This window comes from Heptranchias perlo, unplaced genomic scaffold (assembly GCF_035084215.1).
Source record: "Heptranchias perlo isolate sHepPer1 unplaced genomic scaffold, sHepPer1.hap1 HAP1_SCAFFOLD_43, whole genome shotgun sequence".
Lineage (NCBI taxonomy): Eukaryota > Metazoa > Chordata > Chondrichthyes > Hexanchiformes > Hexanchidae > Heptranchias > Heptranchias perlo.
In genome coordinates, this window is record NW_027139442.1 from 11,105,334 (window position 1) to 11,118,199 (window position 12,866).

Sequence of the window (12,866 nt, forward strand, 5' to 3'; positions counted from 1 at the left end):
CGTCCCTGTGCCGCGTTCCCTTAGCAACAGGCGCCTGCCGGGAGGATGATGATGGCGGCCTCGGGTCGGCTGGCGAACGGCCGCTGCTGTGGGCGGTGCGAGACCGACAGAGGGAGGGTCCTCACCTGGAAGTGGCCTGGGCCCCGGGGCCTTCGAATGGCGCAGTGAGGGCGGCCCGAGCTACAGCTCCTCCGACTTCAGGCCCGAGCGGCGTTAATGGGGTCGCAATCCCGGGGACGGAGAGACCGACACCCCGGGCCGGTGGGACCGAGACCCCGGGATGGAGGGACCGCGATCCTGGTACAGCGGGGCGTCGACTCCGGGATCGAGAAACCGCGACCCCAGGGATGGAGGGACTGCGACCCGGGGATGGTGGGACCGTCACCACGGAAGGAAGGGACCGTGACCCTGGGACAGATGGACCATGACCCCAGGATGCAGGGGCCGTGACCCCGGGATGGATGGACCGCGACCCCAGGAGGGAGGTGGTCTTTGAAACCGTCCATGCTCTGTTGTGAGATCTCTGTGTGTGTCTTGTTCTGTTCGTGTTCTATTACATTAGCTCCCGCCATGGCAATGCATCGATTTTAAAATTCTCATCCTCGTGTTCAAGTCCCTCCATGGCCCTCACTCTCTCCCTATCTCTGTAACCTCTTCCAGCCCTACAATTCTCATGTTCAAATCCCTCCATGACCCTAACCTCCTCCAACTGATTTAATCTCCACCGACAACCACAAGTCTCGCCACCCTGTCATGGATTCGACCCCTCCCATATACTTCCTCCTGCACCAATGTGCACACTGCTCTCGGTGCTCGGACACTCAGTCCTGTAAAGCACAATCAGTGCTGGGACATTCAATCCTGTTATACACACACTCAGTGCTGGGACACTCAGTCCTGTTATATACAGAATCAGTGCTGGGACAGTCAGTCCTCTTATAGACATAGTCAGTGCTCGGACACTCAGTCCTGTTATACACACAGTCAGTGCTGGGACACTCAGTCCTGTTATATACAGTCAGATAAATAAATAACTGCAAAAGAAGAATGAAATCTCCAGGATCTGCCGGTTTCCACCCCAGGGAATTGAAGGAAACAGGTGGGGAAATTGCAGATGCATTAGTCAGAATTTCCAAAGCTCTCCAGACTCAGGAATTGTGCGTTTGAAAATGTCACTACGTTATTTAAGAAAGGAAGGAGGGAGAAACCAGGAAAATACAGACCTGTCATTTTAACGTCGGTTGTGGGGAACTTACTTAAATCTATCATGAGAGACAAAATGAGCTGGTTAAAGAGAGTCAACTTGGATTTGTGAAGGGCAGGTCATGTCTGACTAATTTAGTTGGATTTGTTGAGGAAACTAACAAGGTGGACATGGGAGTGTCTATGAAGGTTTTCTATATGGACTTATATAATACATTTGAAAAGGTTCAGCACAAGACATTAATAGAATAAATAAAAGGCACAAAATTGAAAGTGACTTTGTGACTTGGGTTGGAATTGGTTGGGAGGTCGGCGAAAAGAGTAGGGAGAAAGTGAATTTTCTTTGATTGGCGGGATATGACAAGTGGTGTCCCCAGGGATCTGTGCTGGGGCCTCAGCTTTTCACCATATTTATCAATAACTTGGATGAAACAATAGAGAGTTATAGGTCCAATTTCCAGATGACACTATGTTAGGAGGCACAGTACGTCGTGTAGATCGGAGCAGGAATTTACAAGGGGAAAGTTTAAGTGAATGTGAAAACTGTGGCAGATGGAGTTCAATGTGTGGAAGTGTGAGATCATTCAATGTGGATGCAAAAAGGAAACATTGGAGTATTTTCTTGAAGTGAGAGACTGGAAATGGTGGAGGAGCAAAGGGATTTGGGTGTCCATTTACACAAATCACTAAAGGCTAGTGCACAGATACAAAAAGCAATCACATACTAATGGCCTTTATCTTCGGGGCTGGAATACAAAGGGAAGGAAGTGATGCTTCTGTTCGACAGAGCCTTGGTCAGAGCCCATCTGGAGTACTGATCCTCACCAAGGATATATTGGCCTTGGAGGGGGGACAGTGCAGATCCACCAGAATGACACTGGGGCTTGAAGGGTTAGATTATGAGGACCGGTTGCATAAACTTGGTTTTGCATTCCCCTGAGTTTATAAGTTTGAGGGGTGATCTGAACCAGGGATTTAAAGTAATAAAGGGATTCGATAGGGTAGAAATAGAAACTACTTTCTCTAGTGGGAGAATCCAGAGCAAGAGGACATAACCTTAAATTTAGAGCTAGGGTCTCTCGGATTGAAATCATTAAGCTCTTTTTCACACAAGGATAGTGGAAACCTGCTCAGGCTGATTGAAGTGGACACTGTGATATAATAGAATTTTCTGTCCTGTCAGACTTGGACATATTGTAGATCCACCTTTTAAAAAGGTGGAGGAGCTCAGTACGAAGATGTTTTCCACTCACGTCGTCATAAGTCCTCGAACTGTCTTTTATCGTCGAGATATGAAGGTCTATAGACACTGTGTTTAAAAGAAAGCTGATTTATTTGAAACTTGTACAGAATACTAAACTCCAGCCCAGTTAAAGGGGGTCATTAACATCAGAAACAAACTGCAACTGTCAGAATGAACGTGGTTTAGTCCTAGATACAGCAATAACAGCAGAATCCATCTCCTGCAGTCACATGTGAACTCGCTGGTGACTCAGCAGGTGGGATGACTGAGTGAATCCCATCCCACACACGGAACAGGTGATCGGCCTCTCCTCAATGTGAATTACGTTCATGTCTCATCAGATCCCATGTTCTTTTAAAGCTCTTCTCACAGTTAGAACATTTAAAGTGTCTCTTATCAGTGTGAACAAGTCGATGTTCAATGTGGCTGGATGAACAAGTGAATTCCTTCCCACACACAGAGCAGGTGAATGGCCTCTCCCCAGTGTGAACTCGTTGGTGTGTCAGCAGGGTGGAAGACTGAGTGAAGCTCTTCCCACACACGGAGCAGGTGAACGGCCTCTCCCCACTGTGGACTCGCTGGTGTGTCAGCAGGGTGGATGACTGAGCGAATCCCTTCCCGCACAGGGAGCAGATGAACGGCCTCTCCTTGATGTGAACTTGCTGATGTCTCAGGAGGTGGAATGATCGAGTGAATCGCTTCCCACAAACAGAGCAGGTGAACGGCCTCTCCCCAGTGTGGACTCGCTGGTGTGTCAGTCGGCTGGATGACCGAGTGAATCCCTTCCCACACACGGAGCAGGTGAACGGCCTCTCCCAAGTGTGAGTGCGTTGGTGTGTCAGCAGATCACTTTTTCTTTTAAAGCTCTTCTCACAGACAGAACATTTAAAAAGACACTTATCAGTGTGAACAAGTTGATGTTCAATGACGTGGGAAGATTGAGTGAATCCGCTCCCACACATGGAGCAGTTGAACGGCCTCACCCCAGTGTGAATTCGCTGGTGTGTCAGCAGGTTGGATGACTGAATGAATCCCTTCCCACACGCGGAGCAGGTGAACGGCCTCTCCCCAGTGTGTCTGTGTCGATGAGTTTCCAGCCGGGACGAGTAACTGAATCCCCTCCCACAGTCCCCACATTTCCACGGTTTCACCATGGTGCGGGCGTCCTCGTGTCTCTCCAGGTTGGACGTTCAGTGGAAGTCTCGTTTGCACAGAGAAAATTTGTCTGGTTTCCCCCAGACTGTAAATCCCCGTCCCACACAATTGCCCGCCTCCCTCTGCTGAAACCCAAACCCATCGCACCACTTCCAACAATTTTCCTTCTATTTAATTTTTCTCTCTTGAAGATTCCGACTCGGACTAGGTTCAGTTCTACCCTTACTGGTTCCCTTCCCTCTCCTCCCCTGAAGGTGCTGGCTCTGACTAGGTTCAGTTCTACACTCACTGGTCCCACACCCTCTCTTCGCCTGAAGGTGCTGACTCTGGCTGGGTTCAGTTCCAAACTCACTCGTTCCGCTCCCTCTCCTCCCTTGAAGGTGCTGACACTGGTTGGATTCAGTTCTGCACTCTCTGGTTCCCCTCTCCTCTCCTGAGAAGCTCACTCTTGCTGTGTGTCTGTGGTCTGGCCCTCATTTCGACACTATTTCCCTCCCTCTTGCAGTCCATCTGTAATATCTCCCAAAATTGGCGACGGAATCTCCCTGACCAGTCACCATTTCTCCTTCATTTAAAGACTATCCCTGACCTATCACATTGTCTCCTTAATTTGTAGGCTTTCCCTGTACAGTCACCGTTTCACCTTCATTTACAGACACTCCCGGACTAAACACAATTTCTCCTACATTTATAGACGCTCCCTGACCCTTCGCCATTTCTCCTTCATTTACAAACTCTCTCTGACCAGTCATAATTTCCTTCATTAATAGACGCTCCCTGACCCATCACTATTTCATCTTCATTAATGGACATTACCTGAACCTGTCAACATTTCTCCTGCATTCACAGACACTCCCGGACCAATCACCGTTCCTCCTTCATTTATGGACACTCCTTGACCAGTTACCATTTCTCCTTCATTTACAGACACTCCCAGAACAAACACCATTTCTCCTTCATTAACAAACGCTGCCTGACAAGTCACCATTTCTCCATCATTTAATGACTCTGCCTGAACTGTCACCATTTATCCGTCCTTTATAGATACTCCTAACCCGTCACGGTTTCTCCTTCATTTATAGACACTCCCTGACCTGTCACGATGTCCTCTCCCATTTATAGATACTCCCTTACCAGACGCCATTTCACCTGCATTTATAAACACTCCCTGACCCGTCACTATTCCTCCTTCATTTATAGACACGCCCTGACCCGTCCCCATTTCTCTTTCATTTATAGACACTCCCTGACCCTTCACCGTTTCTCCTACATAAATAGACACTCCCTCACCCGGCACCATTTATCCTTCATTTAGAGACAATCCCTGTCCAGTCACCATTTATCCTTAATTTACAGACACTCCCAAAGCAGTCAGCATTTCTCCTTCATTTACAGACACTCCCTGATCGACCCCATTCCTCCTTCATTTATAGACACTCCCTGACCTGTCGCAATTTCTCCTTCATTTACAGACACTCCATGAGCAGTCACCATTTATTCTTCACTTACGGACACTCCATGACCAGTCAGCATTTCTCCTTCATTTAGAGAAATTTCCTGACCAATCACCATTTCTCCTTCATTTACAGACGGTCCCTAACCGTCCCCATTTCTGCTTCATTTAAAGACACTTCCTGACCAATCACCATTTCTCTTTCATTGACAGACGCTCCCTGACCGTCTCCGTTTCTACTTTATTTAAAGACACTCCCTGACCTGTCACATTACTCCTTCAATTACAGACACTCCCTGACCGGTTATCATTTCTGCTTCATTTACAGACACTCCCTGGCCAGTCACCTCCTCTCTCCGCATATCCCTCCAGATGTCCGTTCACTTGTGAGCAAGGCCCTTGCCATCCACAATCTTATTGCGGATGGCTGCATTTCGGAACATGGGAGTTGGCCATTCAGCCCCACGAGCCTGTTCCGCCATTCAATTAGATCATGGCTGATTTATATCTTAACTCCATCTACCCTCGTTGGTATCATAACCCTTAATAATCTGGCCAAACAAAAATCTATCAATCTCAATTTTCAAATTTACAATTGACCCCCAGCCTCAACAGCTTTTTGGAGTGAAGAGAGTTCCAGATTTCCACTCCCCTTTGTGTGAAGAATTACTTCCTGACGTCACCCCTCAATGGCCGAGTTCTAATTTTAAGATCATTCCGCCTTGTTCTGGACTCTCCCACCAGAGGAACTAGTTTATCTCCATCTACTCTATCAAAACATCTAATCATCTTAAACACCTCAATTAGATCAGTCCTTAATCTTGTATATTCAAGAGAATACAAGTCTAGTCTACGCATCTGTGCTCATCATTTACATAATTCATCACCATAAGTACAGGATAGAAATTCAGTACAGACAGTTCTAGTTTCTCTGGAACATTCTTTTCTCCCTTGCCCCTCCTAAGCTGTGAATGCACCCGCTCACACTCTCCCTCCACGCCCCTATTCAGCTGTGAATTCCCCCGTCCCACACACACCCTCCTTGACACGTCCTCGCTGTTTGAAATCCACATTCATCGCAGGATCTATTTTTCCTCCTTTTCTCTCCTGAAGGTTCTGCGTGATGTTTGGATTCGGCCACAGTCACTGTTTGCCGTCCAGTACCCGGCCAAGTGGTAATTCTGCACCTGTGAGCCTGCACAGCGAGCTGCCGGCATTTCAAACATGGGGAGCAGCACAGTCACCGTCCCTGGCTGATTCTGTCCGGCAAAGCCAGGGACGGGAGCAGATCAACAACAAACTGCATTTACACTGAGCGGATTCTCAGCAACACCGAGTGCGGGTCAGGCCCTGAATCAGTGCCGGTGGACCCGGCGGATCGGGTGGGCGTCCCGGGAGTCCATTACACCCATCATTCAGCTCCTCCCCCGTCCTACCCGCCGCTTCCCGGTTTCTTCTCCCGTTTCCACCGAGTCCGATTCGCGAACAAAGGAAAGGAGCGATGCGTTCCCAGATTGCACGGCGGGCCTGGGGAACATGCGCAGTCTGAGCGGAAAATCGCCACCTTGGAGAGATAGAGGGGTTTCTGGGGCGCGGGGGATTGTGGGGCCTCCGGCCGCCATTAGTCGCATTGTGTCGGTCAGTGTTTCATTGCCGCCGTCGCGCACAGAACCGTTTCTCCAAATACAGACTGAGGAATTCAGAGCCGGTTTGCTGAACAGACACTGACCGTACAATGAGGAACAGTGTTTTTCAAACTTTTTTCTCGTGACCCAGTGGAAGAAAAACACTTCCCCCAGGGACCCAAAACAATAATATCTTCTGACTGGAGTTTTCTTCAAATCCCAATAAAGGTCAATACATGCTCGCTCTTCAATTCACTTCAAGTAATAAATAAAATTAGACATCGACGTTACTTGAAAATCAATTGAAATACAGTTTAAATACAATAATAAAACGGTCAAGTTGAGTTGCACTTAATTAATGTGACGGGTGGGTCTGACTGTTGTTCGTGATCTCGTTCCAATCTGGATCACAAGATGAAAGCTCTACACGCATATCAGGTGCGCTGTTGAGTCGGTTTCATTCTCTTGTTTTTAATCTTGTCAGTGTCGAAAATCCCAGTTCGCAGGTGTAGGTTGTTGTGAACGGCATCAACAAAAGAACAATAATTTTGTTCAACAGAGGATAGTCTTTGAAAGCACTGATCGAAAAAGAACACACACTGAATGACTTGTGGTGTGTTTTCAGTGTGCTCACAGGTGAGTCGCATCAGCTCGTTTTCTTGCTCAAGCATCAAGTTTAGCTTCACTATTGATTCAGGATTTTCGAAAGCTAACGGATCTTTCACCCAACGCTTTTCCATCAAATTTTCAAATCCCTCTGCAGAGCAGCGAGATGTAACTGTATGACACATTTCATTTCATTCCCTTTTTCTTCATTGATGCTGTTCTCTCCACCCTAGTGGGCTGAGGATGTTCAGTCGTTGAGTGTATTCGAGATTGAGTTTGATTGATTTTTGGACAAGGAAATCAAGGGATATGGAGAGAGGGCGGTAAAGAGGAGTTGAGGTTCAAGATCAGCCATGATCTATTGAATGGCGGAGCAGGCTCGAGGGGCCGTATGGCCTACGCCTGCTCATATTTCTTATGTTCTTATCCTGCCAGAGGTGCGGTGCCCAGAACTGAACACAGTGCTCTAAATGAGGACTAACCAGAGCTTTGTATAACTGGGACATAACTTCCACTCATTTTCATTCCACAACTCTTGAGATAATTATCAAAATGTCATTGCCATATTAACTTTTTTTGCACCTTTTTGTGAATTCTGTACTTGGTCCCATAAATTTCTCTGCTCACCCACAGTTCCTAGTTTCTTGCCATTTAGAAAATGCTCTAATCTGTCTTTTTATTGTCCAAAGTGGATGACCTCACACTTCCCCAAGTTGAACTCCATCTGCCACTGTTTTGCCCACTCACTGAATCTATCAATGTCCCTTTGCAACTTTCTGCTCCCATCTATAATGCGTACTGTGCCACATAACTAAGTGTCGTCAGCATATTTGGATACAAGGTTCTCTACATAAGAACGTAAGAAATAGGAGCAGGAGTAGGCCATACAGCCCCTCGTGCCCTCTCTGCCATTCAATCAGATCAGGGCTGATCTTCGACCTCAACTCCACTTTCCCTCCCGATCCCCATATCCCTTGATTCCCCTCGAGTCCAAAAATCTATTAATCTCAGGTTTGAATATACTCAACAACTGAGCATCCACAGCCCTCTAGGGTGGAGAATTCAAAAGATCCACAACCATTCGTGTGAAGAAATTTTTCCTCATGTCGATGCTAAATGGCCGACCCCTTATCTTGAGACTATGAGCTCCAGTTCTTGACTCTCCAGCCAGGAGAACCAGCCTCTCAGCATCTACCCTGTCAAGCCGTCTACGAATGTTATACATTTCAATGAGATCACCTCTCATTCTTCTTTCTCCACAGAATATAGGCTAATTTTACACAATATTTTCTCATACTACAATTGCAGCAAGTCCTCCTTACTGTTATATTCCAACACCCTTATAATAAAGGCTAGCATATCATTTGCCTTCCTCACTCTCATTAGACCCTTTGTACCTCACTATTTCCAGCATGTTTTTCCTCTATTCATTCTACAGGGAAAAGAAATGAACGTTGAAAACATTTTACTATAATTACACCCGTTTATGGTTTGGAAACAATATCCAACTGAACTGCATCAAATTCAATTGCAAAGTTAGAGTTTCTGAAGGAAATAGACTAATTAGAACACTTAAGTGCGATTGCTGGGAATCGAAGCCGGGTGAACTGCTTAGAAAGCAGCGATGCTCACCACTATACCACCATCGCCGACAACGCATGACATTAAAAAAGTTCCTAAAAATCAGACCCTGAACAGACTGTTGGATTTTGTTCCTCATTTAAACGGGTTTCTGACGGATCCTTTCTCGCTCTGTTGCAGTTCACGTACATGTCGCCAAACCCAAATTGTTTGTGAGATTGTGGAAATGACTGGAAGAGGAAAAACCAACGGTAAAGCTCGGGCCAAGGCCAAGCCTCGCTCATCCCGGGCCAGACTGCAGTTCCCTGTGGGCCGTGTTCACAGGCTCCTGCGAAAGGGGAACTATGCTGAACGTGTGGGTGCCGGAGCCCCGGTCTATCTGGCTGCTGTGCTCGAGTATCTGACGGCTGAAATCCTCGAGCTGGCCGGCAACGCGGCCCGGGACAACAAGAAGACCCGCATCATCCCCAGACACCTGCAGCTTGCCATCCGCAACGACGAGGAGCTCAACAAGCTGCTGGGAGGGGTGACCATCGCTCAGGGTGTTGCCAGATATCCAGGCCATGCTTCTGCCGACGGAAACTAGCATTGTCAGCTCCAAGAGCAAGTAAAGCGACCAAGACTTAATCTGATAACCCAAAGGATAGGACCAACCTTATTGAAATCTTTGAAGAAGGAACAGAAAGTGAATACAAGTTTAATGCAGTAGATGCGATATATTTGGATATTATGAAGGCCTTCGATAAGGTACCGCATTGCAAACTCATGGCTAATTTCAGAGCATGTGGAGTCAGCGGACCGGTGCCAGAATGGATAGCAAGCTGGCTACAAAACATAAAACTGAGAATAGAGGTTAAGGGTCGCTACTCAGACTGGCAAAAGGTGGGAAGTGATGTTGCATTTGCTGGGACCACGGTTCTTCACAATTTAGATTAACGATGTGGAATTGGGAATCGGAAGTACGATTCAAAATTTGTGGACGATACCAAACTGGAGGATTTAGTTAATACAAAGGAAGAATGCATCAAAATGCAAGAGGACATTAATAAACTTGCAGACTGAAGAATAAGGAGATCACACACTGCTTGGATAATAAGAGTCTAAACGGGATAGAGGAGCAAAGGAATCTGGTGGTACAGATATAAAAATTACAAGTAGTAGCGACGCAGGTCAAGAAGGTCATAAAAAGGAAACTCAAACACTATGATTCAATTCTTGAGAGCTTGAATTGAAAAGCAAAGAAGTTATCATAAACTTGTCTGGAAACTTGTTTAGACCAAACTTGGAGTATTGTGCACAATTCTGGTCTCCATATTATAGAAAGGACGGAGAGGGATTGGAGAAGGTGCAAAAACGATTCTCAAGATACGAAAAATGAGAGAATAATCTTCTTATGAATATAAGAATATTCTTATGAGGAAATGCTGAAGAGACTGGGGGTGTTTTCTCTGGAAAAGAGAAGGCTGAGGGGTGACGTGATTGAGGTCTGACGATGGGGTTTCATAGGGTCGACATAGAGAAAATGTTTCCACTTGTGGAGAGTCCAAAAGTAGAGGTAATAAATATAAAATGGTTGCTAATAAATCCAATAGGGAATTCAGGAGAAACTGATTTACCTAAAGAGTGGTTTTAATGTGGAAAACGCTACCACAAGCAGTAGTTGAGACAAATAGCACAGATCCATTCAAGGGGAAGCTGGATTAACACACGAGGAAGAAAAGAATCGAAGGATATTCTGATAGGGTTCGATGAATTAAGGAGGGAGGAGGCTCGTGTGGAGCATAAACGCCGGAACAGACCAGTTGGGCCGAATGGCCTGTTTCGGTGCCTTCGTTTCGATGTAACTCGATGTAAAGGCTCTTTTCAGAGCCACCCACTGTATGTGTGAAAGGGCTGGTTACTCTCTGAGGGAGACGCTGATATCATGCTACCAGTGTTGCTTTGAGCTGCTTTTGTCTCGTTGTAGGCGAGATGGGGTATTAATGGGACTGGAGCCAGGGCACCGACCACAGTCCGGTACTTTAAACGGTGACTTATGGACCCCAGCCCACACATCACCAGATTTCTTGTATTTATTTAAACTACTTGCCATGCTGTGCTGGTAAAGCATCACCAGAATTGATGGACTAACCTTTCTACATCTGTGGAATTCGGCGCTTCGATCCGTTTCTGTTCTATTTTGTTGGATTATTTGCATAACGCATCAAACTCACTGTGGAATCACTGAAATGTATCTCTGTACAGAAGAAAATGACATTGAATTGCCTGGTGCCCAGGAGATCAGAAACATTACTCGCCTTTCGTCCTGTTAACAACTAAACCGTGTTTAGAGGCCTCCAACCCGCGTTGGTTCCATATGGGGGATAAAACAGATAAAGCGGGAGGGGAGGAGTCAGAGTGACGGACAGAGCGGAGAGCGGCCTCTGATCTTCCAGCTGCACCTCCAGCTTTCTCCACCCGCGAATTTAGAACCGAAATACAGCGCTCCGCACAAACCCTTACAGACTCGGGCTTCATATTCAAGGATTTCCAGAAACCAGGAGCTTTAAAATAAGCCCCGTTACAATTAACAGTCACTAATATTCCGGCCGAAATGCAATCCCTTCTGTAACAAGTCAACCCGCCTCCTTCCATTTCAGTGGCAGAACGGATTCCATCTCCCCACATATCCCTCCCAGAATGGTTCAGCAGTTTACTCACATCTCATTCCAGCTGATTTGGAGAATCTCATGTGTTGGGGTTTGAGTTATGACGCGGAGTTTCTCCGCCAGTTTCACGGTTTCACAGAGACTCTCGCCCTGAATCTGTGAAAAGATTATGACCATGAACTGGGACTGGAACAGAACACATCTTCGGTAACAGTGAGGCCCGGCCCGGACATCTCATTCTCTCTGCTTTATATCGGACAATATCGCACCTTCATGTCCAGCACTAGAGAGAGAGACACACACACTCTGTAAGTCTTACACTTCCTATCAGTGTGCTCATATCACTCTCAACAGCAGTATCCCACCTTCATATATAGCACCAGAGAGAGAGTCACACGTACACACCGTCGGTCTTACACTTCCTATCAGTGTATTCGTATCACGTTCAAAAACAGTATCCCACTTTCATATATAGCACCAGCGAGAGAGAGAGAGGGAGACAGGTACGGTGAGAGAGAGAGCGGAGAGACAAAGTGCCACACTCAGTTCCAGACCGACCTGTAAAGTTTCGTTTTACCCAGAAAGATCCCATTGGAGAGACAAAAGATGCAATCTCATCTCTCACTGATATTGTACCAGAGGCAGACACACAATTAATCCCACACTCAGTGCAGAGTGTGATAAAAACAATGCGCCACATTTAACCCTCTCTTGCCTGTTGTACTATATTCCGTTTTGCAGCACAGGGACGTTTGGTATTTCAGTAATCGAGGGTTTCAATCTGATTAAATTAATCTGGGACCCGTGCTGTCAGATATTAATCCGACACGGTCCCAACAAACACATCGACTCACTCTTTCCTCCTATTTTTCTCCAGGATTGGTTTGAGAAATCTTCACCCCAGTTTCTTCCTCACGCGTCAATTTTATCACCAAAGAGTCCAAGAATGAATCAAAGCCATTGGCTCATTTCACAGCCGCTCACTTTATCTCTGAAAGGCTCTTTACCATCAAAGGATACCAAGAGAAACAGCAGGGATGGAAACATCTCGTTTAATGGATAGAGATTGTAAAGTCAGTCTGGATTCCAGCGTTAGGCACTGGTGGAATCCCATCTGTTTTCCATTCTGGTGCCTGTTCCTGCACTGCCTGTGGACCCCATTCCCTCTGACCTTTCCCCCAGCCCCACTTCCTTTGCTCAGACTCTGAAAAATTCGAATTGGGGAAAGTTTCCATCGAGTTTTGTATTGGGATGTAAACCCGATATCTGCGCATGCTTGACGCAGCCCCGCCCCCAGCCTTGGTCGTTGGTGAACGGAAGAGGGCATGCGCGCTCCCCTCCCCCAGCTCGGC

At 46.7% G+C, this 12,866-nt stretch overlaps 1 protein-coding gene and 1 pseudogene across 1 annotated transcript; one reads left to right on the top strand and one right to left on the bottom strand.

Annotated features, from left to right (window-relative positions):
• Positions 1-2,584: 2,584 nt before the first annotated feature.
• On the bottom strand, positions 2,585-3,736 carry LOC137312665 (zinc finger protein 79-like). The gene has a single exon (XM_067979179.1). It carries the CDS (start codon positions 3,598-3,600, stop codon positions 2,758-2,760), a length of 843 nt encoding a protein of 280 aa, XP_067835280.1. The 5' UTR covers positions 3,601-3,736; the 3' UTR covers positions 2,585-2,757.
• A 5,356-nt stretch (positions 3,737-9,092) lies between these two features.
• LOC137312677 (histone H2AX-like) lies at positions 9,093-9,477 on the top strand (annotated as a pseudogene).
• The last annotated feature ends 3,389 nt before the right edge of the window (positions 9,478-12,866 follow it).

Bases quoted from the DNA above. Each gene is read 5' to 3' on its own strand.
- LOC137312665 (XM_067979179.1), bottom strand. From the start codon at position 3,600: ATGGTGAAACCGTGGAAATGTGGGGACTGTGGGAGGGGATTCAGTTAC.